The 14,153-nt window shown below is 40.5% G+C and overlaps 2 protein-coding genes across 2 annotated transcripts; both read right to left on the bottom strand.

Moving 5' to 3' along the window:
• Positions 1-284: 284 nt before the first annotated feature.
• On the bottom strand, positions 285-3,394 carry LOC306715556 (uncharacterized protein). Its single transcript, XM_079185954.1, has 4 exons — positions 3,331-3,394; positions 2,714-2,846; positions 1,355-1,396; positions 285-1,219 (listed from the first exon to the last, which is right to left on the bottom strand). The coding sequence occupies exons 2-4, from the start codon at positions 2,832-2,834 to the stop codon at positions 1,044-1,046; spliced, it is 339 nt and encodes a 112-aa protein (XP_079042080.1). The 5' UTR covers positions 2,835-2,846; positions 3,331-3,394; the 3' UTR covers positions 285-1,043.
• A 789-nt stretch (positions 3,395-4,183) lies between these two features.
• s100b (S100 calcium binding protein, beta (neural)) lies at positions 4,184-6,822 on the bottom strand. The gene is made up of 2 exons (XM_079185951.1): positions 6,330-6,822; positions 4,184-5,618 (listed from the first exon to the last, which is right to left on the bottom strand). The coding sequence occupies exons 1-2, from the start codon at positions 6,471-6,473 to the stop codon at positions 5,472-5,474; spliced, it is 291 nt and encodes a 96-aa protein (XP_079042077.1). The 5' UTR covers positions 6,474-6,822; the 3' UTR covers positions 4,184-5,471.
• Between the last annotated feature and the right edge of the window lie 7,331 nt (positions 6,823-14,153).

The following is a 14,153-nucleotide window of genomic DNA, read 5'->3' on the forward strand; positions in this document are numbered from 1 at the left end:
ATCAACTTTCCTTTTTTTTCTTCAGTGGGTTTCATCTGGTAAATTGTATGTTAAAAATCCTTAAGTTGTGCGTCTAATTGCTGTGATTAATAGTATTATCTCATCTATAAATACAAAACACATTATTGTTAAGTGTGTGTCTGTATGTTGGAAATGTGTTAAATGACTTTGTTTCCCCAAATTAAACCCTCAAATGCATAAAAAATATAACGTTTTCTAATAGGTGCAGTACTTGAGGTTGACCACTAGATGGACACCTGAACTTCATTCTTATGAACAAGAAGTAAAAGAAGAGATTTTAATAAACATAGATTCAAAACAGTTAAATTCAATTTATAGCTGTAAAAAACAATTCATTATTGCCCAAAGTATTGACGTTTTGGACTTTCTGTTTATTTATTAGAAAACTGAAAAAATACTCTGATAGTATAAAAACAATGCATACAAAGCATCACCTCGGTTTGAATTCAGGTTGAAAAATTAACAAAGAAAAGCAGCAGACTAAATGTTTACTGTAAAAAGATTCGTCGGGTCAGTTTTTCACATTTGATTCAGAACGTCAGACAAATAATAAACCACGAGGAGGAAAGATCTGATATTTATACTTACATTTATGGATGTTATTCTGGAAAGGTTTACGTTTTCCTCAAATTTACTTTATTTAAAGCTGAAAAACTGCTGCAGATTCTCAATTTCTCCAAATTAAATTCTGCTTTTGATTCAAAACGCAGTGGTGCATTTTTTTAAAGCTTAAAAGTTATTTCTCGTGACAAATAGTCACATTAGCAAGAACGACTGTGATTAATCGACATTAGAACCCGGTTCTATAAAGACAAATCCCTCTAAAAGACGTGCATTCATCATTTTATCAGATGATCTCAAACTAAGATGTTCAAGAAGTGAAGTTCGTCTTTCAGCCTTTTGGGGCAGAAATGTACAAAGTTGCTTCATGCAGCTTTATAAAAAAAAACCTCCGTGTAAAAAAAGCTCTTTATAATCCTCCACATCGCCACTAAAGTCTTATTTTAAAGGTGTTCTTGTCTTTAATCGTCCTCTCTGGTCGTCAGAGACTTCCTGCTTTGGAGCGCCGCATCAGACTCGTCTTCGTCGTCGTCGCCGTCCATCTCGTTGGTGCGGTACGAGCCTTTACGCCTGCAACAGTCCCACAGCAACACCACGATGATGCAGAGCAGCAGCAGCAGCACGGAGCCGACGAACCCTTTAGAAGAGGCAGGAGATCACGAAAAGATGATTAAAAAATGTCAGTTTTCTTCAGGATGAAACTCAAACCCTTTAATAAAAAGATATGATGCGTTCATGTAACGTAATCAGGAGGAAAAAGTTCAGTTCTCACCTCCAATCAAAGCTGCAAAAGCTCCATCGTCCGTGTCGATGCCTGAAAAAGACATAAACGAAACTTTAAATAAGACTCGTTTATTGTGAAAATGTTTCATGAAACACTCTGAAGCTCTTATTGTGAAGCGTCTTCATTGAGGGGATGCTTTTTATATTCTCAGGGGGAAATCGAGCCTCTTTTCTTGCATTAAACCTTCAGATCCTTAAAGCTCACATGGCAGCAGAATCCAACCATGCGTGGTATTCAAACACCCTCGGTCTATTTTAAAGCTTCCGGGTGTGCAGAGACGAGGCGACAGAGGCCCTTCAGGGCCAAACACACTGCGAGCTCTGCACACTGTCAGACGACAACGTCTCTATTTACATCTAATAGCAAGAAAACTGCCACTAAACCTGTTCAGGCTGACGATCTTTGAGTTAACAGACTCCAAAATATTAATATAAACCCTACAGTGTAATTATATTCTGATGAGGAGCGATCGGTACGTAACTGTAACATAAGTTTAAGCAACTTAAAATAAGCCAATGTTGACTCGGGTGCACGCGGGACATGAAGGGAGGTTTCCTGGGTGAAAGTCTCACTCGCTCTCAGAAGTGTTGATGTGTTTCAGGGGGAGGACGTTCCTCGCAGCTCTCTGATTGGCTGCAGGAAGTCTCTTCACCACTAAAAGTTAAACTACTGTTAGTTTGGCTGCAGAGTCAAAGACTACCTGACCGTCTAGTATTGATGCAGACGGCTTAGCTGAAACTAGTATTCGTAGTAAAATACAAGTATATCATGTGGAAACAAGGGCCAGCCGGTATCAGTGTGTCAGCTCTTATCTCTGTGGCGACAGACACTGGAGGCGTCGCGCTCCTTCACATGCTCCTCTCCTGACGTCGGCCTGATAAGACACTCCACTCTCACACTCTCATATTATTGAAGCATCAATGTGTCATATTTCTCTAAACTTCTATATATTTATTAGTCGTTAATTTTCAAGTTAAGATGTCAAAGCATCAGTAATAATATTAACATAATAATATAACTCTCTGAAAGGGACCAACGGGTACTTTAAGCACATTTTTACTGCGAACACTTTATACTTTTACTGAATACGACGGAGCGTTCTAGTACTTCTTCTAGTTTTAACTTTGCACTGTTATGGTTCCCAACCTCGGGGCCGGGCCCCTCCAAAGGGTCACCAGATGAACCCGAGGGGCCCGAGATGATTAACGGGAGAGAAAAACACAATCTTTGTCTTTTTGTTTGTGAAATATGAGATGATTTTCAGTCTTTGGAGCCTCGAACAGTTACATTAAAATGAACCCGTTTCATGATAACTGGGCATTTTTTTGTATCATTCTGTTGATGTACTTGTAGGCGTAGTCGTCGTCACTATCTCGGTCACAGGAGGAGGAAGAGGAGGAAGAGGAGGAGGAGTAAGAGGAGCCCAGGTTTTTGCCTGTGCAGTTGCAGGGGCGTGAGTCAGGTTCATGATGATGTCAACCTGAGCAGAAAAACATCATTTATATTCATCAAATATTCATAAAAGTTAAGGAGGATGCAGTCATTTATTTCGCAGCATCCTCTTCTTAATATGATGAAGAAACACATGCAAATAATGTAACTTTCTCATAACTGTTAAAAGTAATAAAGTGTCTCATAGAAATGAGCAAAAAGTAAGAAGCTGTCTGTTGCAAAGTGTTAATGTGGCAAAAACGTTTCAATCATGTAAAACATTAAGAAGCAAGTTTTTCACATACTGAACTATGAAGTCGAGGGAAACGACTAAGCTGCAGAGCATGAAGCTCATTTTAATCAGATTTTATTCTCTTCTATCCAGACGTCCCTCTTTTTTAAAGCTTTTCTTTATTTTATAAGACTGCAGCAGAAGTTATTAGCTGTTAGTTTGCAGCAAAAACAGTCACAAGTTCAAACAACGCAAGACTTCAAACTGATTTAAAAAAGTCAAAAACAAACGAGAAACTCACCAGTTCTGAGAAGAAGACGAAGAAGAAGAAGAAACACAACAGAGCATATGCTGAACAACACACACACACACACACACACACACACACACACACAAAGATGGGTGTGGTGTCGGTCCCAAGGGTCGAGATCTGTTCCCCCTCCGGCCAATCACGAGGCTGACTCCGCCCCTCTGATGCTACACAGCCTGCAGATGTCTGAAACTGTGCAGCTGACATTACATCATCCTGTGTTTTAATAATCTCACCTTCCTGCTGATCTCCTCTCGTGTTTTTAGTTTGTTTGTTTGCAGGAGTTTCTGGTTTCCTACATTTCCCAGAATGCCTCAAAACAACCAGAGAAGAGTGTGATAGATGTTGTCCTCCTCCTGGAGGACTGAAGGCCTACTTTATACTTTATAAAAACAGTAAACAGTGAGCCGTAAATACACATTGTCCTGCTCCTGTTACCTTCACAAAGACCAAAACTAATGCTGAACTTCCATCAACCCAGAAGGAAAGAAAGCTGCAAGATTGAAATACAAAATATGTTCACATTGTCCTGTTCATTAGAATCTGTTGGATGCAGAACTTCTCCAGCAGGTGACTGATTTAGTTGATGAGCTCACACACCTGGAGGCTGATGAGGCTGCAGAACACAAAGCTCATCACAGCGCTGCAGCGGAGATGAAGTTACTTTAATCCACTAACACTGAACTTATTTGTCTCTGTTCTCACTAAAGACTGCAGGAAAATGCTTCAGATTCACTCTAAACTCCAACCAAACACTAAAGAGGAGAGACATCAGGGTTAAAGATCTTTAAGTCACTCAAAACAATATTCAACAACTGCACGACCTTTATGAATATTTTGCATTTATTACATTTTAAAAAATGACAAGTTTGCACATTTTAGGAGAAAAACAAAAGCAGCGGTCATGTTTTTATGTGTCAGTTTGTTTGTTTTTGATTTTCACAAGTTGATAATTTAATTCATCTTCATTTCAAAACTCGCATCAGAAGAACTTTTGATAAACATTCAGTTTGTTTTCTTTGCTTGATGAGACGTGAAACTACATTCTTTATTCTGGCCGGTTGAATCCGACAGTTTAAATCTGAATATTCTCTCATTATTTTAGCAGCCAGCTCGACATTTTCAATGTGTTAGGACTCAAATAAGTGTTGGTTACTTTCCTGCTTTATCTCCAAAAAGAGCTTCTAAACAACAAACAATCATTTCAATTTACAATTCATCTCAAAATCATTGTTGGTTTTCTAGCGAGCGCGAAGAAGCCGTTTCAACATTTTAGTAGCCGTTACAAGTTTTGAACTTTAAGACTAAGTCACTTACAGTGTTTGATAGTCAACTAGGTGCTTTTATTTTCTCTGAAAAGTGACTTCTAGATTAAATAAAACTCACTTAAAACTTCTACTAGCCAACGACAAGTTGTTTGATAGTCAAAGTCTTTTAAACGCAGGTTCCTCTCAGTATTTCTCTCCAACTGAAGCTGATGAAGGTGACTCCTTAAGTTCCTGACTTCTTTAAAAGCAGAATGATTGGATGAACCAGCCACATCTGAAATATAACGGCCACGAACTCTAAATGGTTGTTTGGCCTGTGGTCTCCTAAAAATTACGTTACGAACCGTATTTTCTCGCAACTATCACACTTTAAAATTTTAAAATTTTTAAATTTAAAGCCAAATTTTCAGAACAAAACCAAGTAGTTTTGTTTCTATTTACAACGTTATTAACCGCGTATCCAGGAAAATAAGTTTCCCTCGATAATAATCGTCATTTTTCCAACTTTCCTGGCCCTTTTCAACAGAAGAACCTTAAACTATTGATTGGTAACCACACCCGAAATCTAGCCAACACTTTTCAAATGTTTCAGGAATCATGCTGAATTTTAAAAAGTACAAAAACATTTGCAGCACAAACAATGTTGTTAAAGTGGTTAGAAATCAGTGGCTAGTTTTGTCCCAAAGCCGCTTTGAAGACCTCTAGATGTTTAGACTTGGATAGAAAAGAACATTTGAACTACTAGTCTGGCCTGTTTGCCAGCCACCAGCCAAAGTACTGTGTTGGCTGCTTGTTGCTAGGCTTCTTCTTCTTCTTCTTTATAATTTACTGTAGCTCCCCTCTTTTGTCTCGCCTCCTCCTCCTTCACTCGTCCTCGTGCTCGAAGAACTCGTGGCAACAGACGGTAACCACGGACACGAATGTCATGAACTCCTGGAAGTCGCACTCGGCGTCGCCGTCGGCGTCCAGGCTCTCCATCAGGCCATCGAGGGCGGCCTGGTCCTTCACGTGCTGCAGGGGGACGGACGGACACGTCACGGCGGGACAGTTCCAGCATTTAAAACGTCATTACAGGGAGAAAAACGTTGAACTACTACTTCAGTGTTTCCATTCGCTGGTGGAAGAGAGATCTCTCACGGTGAAGAAATACTCTTTTACAAGTTAAAGTACAAAAGTACTGGAATATCACTCATTTACTCAAGTACTTGCATTTTGTGGTACTTTACACTTAGTACGTTATATATACAACATACTTAATCGACTTATACATTATCAAACATTCATTTCTATTCTTATTTAACCTTTTTTTTACACCCGATACAGACTTACAGACGTTCAAATCAACATAAAGATTTAGCATAAAAAGACAAAAAACAGATTAAAAAACAAACACACATCGATACACAAAGTAGCCAAAAATAGCTCCACCTCTACGAGCTGCAACATTAAAGTGATGAACACATTAATGCATAAATAAACACATATTATTCTACATAACAAGTACTTTTACATCAGTAAAATACCTGAGTACTTCTTCCACCACTAAGCTGATGTTTTGAATGAGTAGAAAGTACCTCAAAGCTGTAGCGAGTACTCCAGTACATGTGTTTTTCCTCGTTCCTTGACACTGCAGGACTTGTACGTGCAGTGGAGTATTATTTCCATCGTTGTTATGTTTTGTATATTAGACATAAAGGACGTGAATGTTTCTTTCTGTCTCACCTCCATCAGATCCGGCAGCTCGTCGTGAAGCAGGTCCTTCAGCTCGCTCTTCTTCAGCTTGTGTTTGTCTCCTTCTCTCTCCGAATACTTCTGGAACACGGCGATGATGGTCGCCATCGAGGACTCCAGGTCGGTCATCGCCATCGTCTTCGTCTTCTTTTCACCTCATCATCGGAAACAATACGTGAGAATCACAAGCGTTCTTTTTCTACCTTTTTAAATATGATAAAACATCCAAAATACACATTTAGGTTTTTATTTTACTACTTTGTTTATTTGCATCCTTCCGATTATGCAAAATCTGCATATTTAAACATAACATTTCAGAAAACGTCGAACACAAAAATCACTTGTCTCAATGTCAGTAATCAACTGGGGAAGTTTCATGGTGATTTCTATTAGTTACATGTTTTACCCGATACCGAAACAAACTTCAGCCTATGTACATCGCTGGCTTCTGGGAAGTTATTTTGAGTCTTTTTCTGCGTTTATAAGAAAGACGATCTTACCTCAGGGGGAGTTCAGGCAGAAGCTGATGGAGGAGAACGGACGGCGGACTTTATAGTGCAGCGGGGCGGAGGGAGCACAGCTGAGGTCATTCAAACCACCGACCAATCCCGAGTGTCCACCTCCCCTCACTCCACTGCAGCTCTGCTAACCAGCACTGATCCCCCGACTGATGTAAGAAGTAACTATTTGGTTTGATATGTGGATTAAAATCTGCATAAATCACACAAATAAGGACTCTAAATGAACATTATTGTCTTAATGCAGCTTTAATGACGTGTTAAATACTCATAAAAGCCTTTTTGAGTGACTTTGAAAAGCTTGTTATTGCTTTTACAAACAAAAACCTGGAGAAATAGTTTGCTTTTATGAAAGAAATGTTTTTATTGTATTTGTATGCAATGCCAAACCAAATCCTGCAGTTTTCTCTCTGTGGGTTGGAGGAGCAGTTAGGTCTCTTTCTCTACTTCAGTAAAGTACAAGTACATCAAATTTGTACCACAATTCAGAGAGAAATATTACAGTTTTTACTTAATTTATTTTGAGAGCTTTAACTACTTGTTGCTTTATTGCTCTTCAGAGAAAACATCATAAAATAAGCTGTATTTGACAGGAAAATAAATGTCATTGAGAATACATTAATGAAGAGTCATTGATTTGTAAATAAACTTCCAACATCTTGTCATAAATCAGTGCTGCGGACACTTCAGATGATTTACAGTCACGTCCTATGAACTACAGGTTAAATAGAGGTTCTTCTCCAGCTGACATGTATTTAGAAAACCTCGCCGAGCACTTGTGGGATGCAGACGGCTCCGTCTGTATCTCTGTCCGCTCATCATACACCGTCTATCTGATCCGTGTAGCTGCCGGGACACAAAGGCCCGTTTCAGAGGAAGCGGCTGGCCGTGCATGTTAATGAAGACCGTCTTTTCACCGGTGGAGTTGGCCAGACGTGTGCCCTCTGCAGCCCAAAGAGAGCGCACACAAACGCACACGTCTGCTCCGGCCAAACAGGCAGAAGAGGAGACGTCCCAATGCCAGGTTTCTACTCCTAACGTGCTGTAAACAAGCTGTGGAGAACAAGTATTCCCAGAATGCACAGGGGTCCTCTCATAATTCCTTACAGGAGATATATAGAAACGATACAGGTGCTTCTGCTGCTTCAGACTGAAACATGAGACTTAAATATGTAGATTATTACATAACAATTGATATGAAAGATCTCCACAATGTGCTGCGTTCCCCAGATGAACTCTTTGTGTTTTCCCGTTTATTACCCGATAAACTGACTCTTTGTCTCGGCGATAGATACACTCCTCACGTGGACGACTACAAACCGTCTCATTGTTCACTTCAAACACTGAAACTCTGTGAGGAGAAAAACAACCGGAGCTCCTGGAACACATCCATCGTTTCTCCCTCTCTCCTCCTCCGTCTGGTTTGTCTGCTCAATACACGGCAGGAGTGACACCTCCTTTCTGTTGTGCTAAGTCATCTTTTTTACTTATTTTCACATGTTTTTAACCTACTATCTCAAAGTGATGACGATACAAATTTAGCTCGAGTCGTTGTGTCTCATAAATACAAAATATTACAGAAAATCTATATTTTAAATCCTAATTTTGACTTTTTTTTGGCATGGAGGAAAGAAAAAAATAGAAATTACTGTCTTGATTCAATTTAATGTTTTTTTTTGTTTACTATGCAAATAATACGAATTATACAGCAGATTTCTTTTGTTATTATCTCATAATTTTGACTGACTGACTGAGATTTTACAGTAAGTACGTATACAAATATATTTTTTCTTTATCTGGCAGAATACCTGTTAAGATATGTGGAAGATGAGGGTTTGTAAATAATAAAAAAAAATATTAAAAATAAGAAATAATTATTAATAATAATACAGATGAGTAAAAACTAAAAAAATACAATTAAAATAATAATAAATATATAAATAAATAAAACATAAACAAAAATAAATGAATCCATTTTTAGATTTATTCATTTAATGAAAGGAAACACGACAGTAGTCAGACTTTCTTTCGTCTCCTCTGTTGTGTCTCTTCCAGCTTGTTCTTTGTCTCCTGGGAGACGGCGTCCTCAAATGGCCGAGGCCCCCTCACAGCCGGGGCCCCGGGTCCCCTGAGCCGAGCCGTCGCGGTGGCAACGTGTGAAAGGTTTTGCCAGGACGCTGAGTCATCAACTGGCAGCATTAGATTTGGGGCCTTTTTTTTATTTCTCTCTTCGAGGATTTTTAATTCCATTTGTTGTTGTTTTTGTGATTCTCTGTTTTTACAATCGCAGAAGTTGCTGCATTTACCGTCGACCTACTCTGACCTCTGACCTTTTGATATCCAACCTATTCTTCTGGATGCAGCGAGAGGAAACGAGGAATCGAGGATGAGGAAACTAGGAAAAGAGTCTCATAACCCACCACGAGAGGGCAGCAGTTCATCATGCAACCTCATCTCAGATCTATATCCACGTTCATGTCTTTAAACATGTCCATAATCAATAATCTGTCTCTCTTAGACTTGATCAAAAAGTCACATCTTTAATTAAAAATGTTTCTAATGGAGGGTAATTAAGGGCTTTATTGCACCTCTTACTGATAATTTACAGGTTTATTAAGTCTTTAAAATGACTTCTGACTGATTCAATTATCTTCAAAGAGCGATTAAAAATACATTAAATTAATTTAAGGCACCACGAGACTCAGAAAAGCAATGTTCATAGTTCAATGCCTATTACAAGGCTTCGATATTTATTAGGAGAAAGAAATCAGTTGTGTTGTTGTAGTTGTGTTTCTACCTCTAGGGGGCGGTCTTGGAGCCATCGGGGTCAAATCGGTTCAATCTTCTCCCATGAAGCAAGTACTCAGATGCTTTACTTCAGTAAAAGTACCACAATGTAAAAATAATTAAACCCCTGCTGCTGGATAAAAAAAAGAACTACAAAGATGGTGGAACAAACGTCTCCCAACAGGCTGCTGCTGGTGGAGAAACACCCCGTCTGTCGCTTGGCGTTTCCCTCCGCTGGATTACTTCCTGGCGCTGCGTCCGCTTGCCTGGCGGACGATCGCAGCGTAATCTGGAAAGATCCTCAATCTGTCCAATCCCATCTGGCTCATTTTGGCTGATCACACGGCGGCGTCGGACCATAAAACCTGGATTATACGAGGGGGGGGAAAGTGTTTTTCTGGAGAGTCGGGGCCCCTGTGAGCGTTGGCGCCCTGAGTTATGGCGGCAATCAAGTTGCAAGGTCGGCGGTCTGCAGAAAAACATTCGTCCTCTCAAATAAGTTGTTACCAAACCAAGAAAAAGGCTCAGCTCAGGGCTTTGTCCCTTTGGATTCAGTACTCCGGCATGTTTCGACCTCAATGCACATTATATATGACGTGAATCTTTACTCATAAGAGATTTAGCTTTTGCAGGGAGTCCAACCTCGTAGTCATTAACGTGTCATTTTACAAGCTTATCTTTTCATTGTCGTTGCACAAGAAAATGCAGATTGCGGTCTCATTTTGCGGCACAACAAAAAAAACAAAAAAAACAATATCATATATGTGACTGCAATCTGCATTTCATGCAATTTTTATACACATTCATGGAGGAAACACTGATGATTTGATTTACTACGTTTTGCTGTAATGTCACAAGATAAAACTACAAAAATGGTGGAAAATACAGACAGACAACCACAGTACATGTAGAAGTTAAGCTTTCATAGAAACACATCAACTGAATGGGTTTTTTTTGGCGCCACTGTGGTGGATTTGAACCGGCGCCCTCCCCGCTGCAGAGTGGCCATCTCATGTCGCATCTAATCCCATAATCCTCTTCTGCCACCACTCTCACCCCCCCTCTCCATCGGATTAGAGGCTCCTGGATCAGAGCGCCGTATCCCCGCCACGCGGCCTACCTCATGGCCTACTTCCTCTTTTCCAGTGTACGGGCTAATTGGACTGACGGGAAACGAGACAATAAAGGGAGCCGATTGACTGGCGGTCAGCGGTGACTCACAGCATCGTAAGCTCTTAAATCTAAAGCAGAGTGTCGGCCATGACAGATTTTTTGACTTGACTCCTCCTCCTCCTGCCCGTCACTGTCCGTCAGACGCTGGCCGGGTCATCAGAGACATTTTTAGCTCGTTAGTCAGAATCCGATCACGTTCATCAAAGTCAAGAGAAGAAGGATGAACTCATGAGTTTTTATAAAAGGCTTAAAATAGATGCAGCAGAACCAGAGAGAACATTGTGTTCCAGGCATCATTGATTCCTACTCGTCATAAGCTGCCGCCTACATTACCCACAATGCAACTTGACAATTAAACTGGAGATTCAGGTGTGTTATGCTAGTAGCAGCTAATCACGGGTGGATTATGAGACAATGGGCCCCATCACGTCGACTACAGAGGAGCCTCTTTGTGTTGTTTTATGTCTCTTTGGGGTTATTTTGTGTCTTTTTTTGGTCATTTTGTGTCTCTTTGTAGTTATTTTAAGTCTCTTTGAAGTCGTTTCGTGTCTCCTTGTAGTAGTTTGGTGTCTCTTAGCGGTGGTTTTGTGTCTCCTTGTCTCACTTTGAGAACTTTTTTTGTCTCTTTTGTTGTTTTGAATGTCTTTGTAGTCATTTTCTTTGTGGTTAGTTTGTATCTCTTCCTTGTGTCTCTTTGAGACGTCACGTCTTTCTAACACCTCCAAAATCTCCCCCCCAAAAAAAACATAAATTCTCAGACTTCACAAATTTCACTTTCTAATTTCCTGTCTCACGTTCAAACATCTCCGTGTATCTGTTTCTGTTTGCATCGAACCAAAGCACCGTCAGTCTGTTCGTGCAGCGCTGAAGACGTCTTCTTCCTCCGTGTTTCCACAGTCTGGTGGCGAGCGCCCAGCGTGACGGCGACCACACAGAGCTAATCTTTCCCCCCCACGCGCACACAAAAAACACACAACACCATATGGTGAACGCTAAGCTGGTCATAACAGCAAGGCTTCAAACTCAGACAGAGGGGAGCCTTCAGAGGGGATTACTGGTGTCGAACTGCACTTCATCGAGCTCAATAAAATGAAATACACCAGCCTGAAGAAGTAATCCTGTTTCTGAAAGAATCCTGGGTCAAATCAGGACACATTAGGAAGTTTCCCACAAATTTAAATATGACAAACGTTCCCAAAATACCAGCAAAGTAAAGATTTAGTCTGTCAAAGTAAGAAGCAGTTCGGCGTCAAAAACCCGATGAGTTGGAGCAAGAATCGGCTCATTCTGTGACTTTTGGAAAATGAAGCTGAAACAAATCTGTTCAGAACATCTTCAGGAGTTTAGAGAAAAAGTCAATACTGCCCGACGACTGTCTACTCTCTTTGAGGGTGCATCTTGAAGACTTTTAATATTCTACCCATGCATATGCAGGTTTTTCACAGGAAAACATGCTTAAAAATGTGTGTTTGACGTCCCGAACATGCCAGAAATGTGGCTAGTAAACAGTGAAAATGTTACGGGTACTTCTGTTACACATTCAGTCTCTTTCACACATCAAACCAGAGTTGCTGATTGCTGGAATAGTGGAAAGACTAACCAAGAATACCAGTGATCATTACTGTTGCTGTCAATGGAGTCTGGTGTCTGTTCGGGGAGCACATAGCAGCTGTTTCACATCCTACTCTGTGAATTAAAGGTTTATTTCAACCGAACTACAGTTGGCGATGAACAGAATAGTACAAAGACGGTGCCGACCCAAAAGATTTCCCCTTTGCGATGATGTAAAACAGAGAAAAGCAAGTCGATAAATGACTAACGATTAAAAAATTATCGTGAATCATCTGAGGATCCTCTAATCACTTTTCCAGACTCATGATATTAATAAAACATAAAATAAACCAAAGCACTTGAAACCAAAGCACGCAGACCAAATTACGAAATGTTCTCACCTGCAGCTGCTTTTATTCTCTCATAACTCTCACTGGGTGTTAAATTAAGTGGAAGATTGATTCCAACATTAATAATTACAAGCTACTGAGGCACATTCATTGATTTGAGGATGAAATTAGATTAGTCGCTGCACGATGTGGCTGAAACTCTCGTCTCCGGAGGACAGGAAGTGTTTCGTCGCCTCGCTCGAGGACACGCGGATGAATCGCCGACCGTTCAGCGACAGGACGTGGCCTCCGTCCTCTGATGTGAGTCATCAAACGTCTGCGGCGGCGAAGGACTTGAAACAGAAACGAGAGAGCTCATTATGAAAATAGGAATCAGCCGGGGGGCTTTTCAACGAGATTAAAAACAACTTGATTAACCCGTCTGTCAGTCCATCAGATAAATGTACTTGAAGTGCAGTAAAATATTCCCTCTCAGTGTTTTCTCCTTTATATCTTGTTGGCTGGTTTAATCTATGCAGACACATAATATGCATCATATTGTATAAAATCACAATCACAGAAGAGCGCTATGTGTTCATTTTAGTGAGAAGGTTTGCTTTAATGCAGGAAACACAGGCTGCACAGGTCTGCAGCTATTCAGAGTCTTTCTCAGAGTGAGTTGATGAAGATGAAGTGGAGATCCTCCGTGCTGTAATGTTCACTCTTCGTGTTGCTCTTCCTCCCCTGCAGCTCAGCGACTCTCCGCTGAAACAAAAAGAGAGAAAGTCTTCTGATTAACTGGCTTCAGATTCACTTTGTAACACTTCAATTCAAAGACTTTTACATTTGTTTCTCGTCTTTGTGCGTTCTTATGTAAAGCTTTCTACGTCTTGTTGTTAAAGGGTAAACGTGTCTCCCTGTGATTCACACATCTCAATTAGACTGAACAATAACCGTGTTAATGAAAACACTCTCAACCTTTTTAAAGTCTCCCAGGCAAGCTTCCGTTGCCATGGGGACCCTGTGGACAGAGGGGGTTTGTGGGTAATTGGCGTTGCGCTGAAGTGGGGCGACGGCGAAGGTTTCGGAGATAACGACGTCACCGAAAGAGGCCCGGCAGAGAGGAATCAGAACGCCGTATCTGTCTCTGTAATGATCGATTCAGCCGGAGTTCTCAGTCAAACAGATGCAGCTTCAAAGCTGCAGAGACTCAAACTCTTCCGCCTGAAGCTGAACTTAAAGCTGCAGACGTCTGGAAGCGACACGTGTTTTCATATTAGTCGTGAATTTAAAGCTGCACATGGAAACATTTTCTTTATGCTTCATAAAAAACAAAGTCTCTCAAACAGGTTGTGTAAAGCTTCACTCTGCTGCAGAAACAGTGAGTTATTAATAAAAGCTGTGTTTCTATCAAATACATTAAAACTATCGTGTCCGTTCACAAGGTTATTGTATCT

This window comes from Pholis gunnellus (genome assembly GCF_910591455.1).
Source record: "Pholis gunnellus genome assembly, chromosome: 24".
In the NCBI taxonomy this organism is placed as follows: domain Eukaryota; kingdom Metazoa; phylum Chordata; class Actinopteri; order Perciformes; family Pholidae; genus Pholis; species Pholis gunnellus.

Bases quoted from the DNA above. Each gene is read 5' to 3' on its own strand.
- s100b (XM_079185951.1), bottom strand. From the start codon at position 6,473: ATGGCGATGACCGACCTGGAGTCCTCGATGGCGACCATCATCGCCGTG. The intron at 5,619-6,329 runs GTGAGACAGAAA...GTCCCCCTGCAG, and splicing joins AGCTGCCGGATCTGATGGAG to CACGTGAAGGACCAGGCCGC.
- LOC306715556 (XM_079185954.1), bottom strand. From the start codon at position 2,834: ATGAACCTGACTCACGCCCCTGCAACTGCACAGGCAAAAACCTGGGCT. The intron at 1,397-2,713 runs GTACATCAACAG...TGTCTTTTTCAG, and splicing joins GACGACGACTACGCCTACAA to GCATCGACACGGACGATGGA. The intron at 1,220-1,354 runs GTGAGAACTGAA...CCTCTTCTAAAG, and splicing joins TTTTGCAGCTTTGATTGGAG to GGTTCGTCGGCTCCGTGCTG.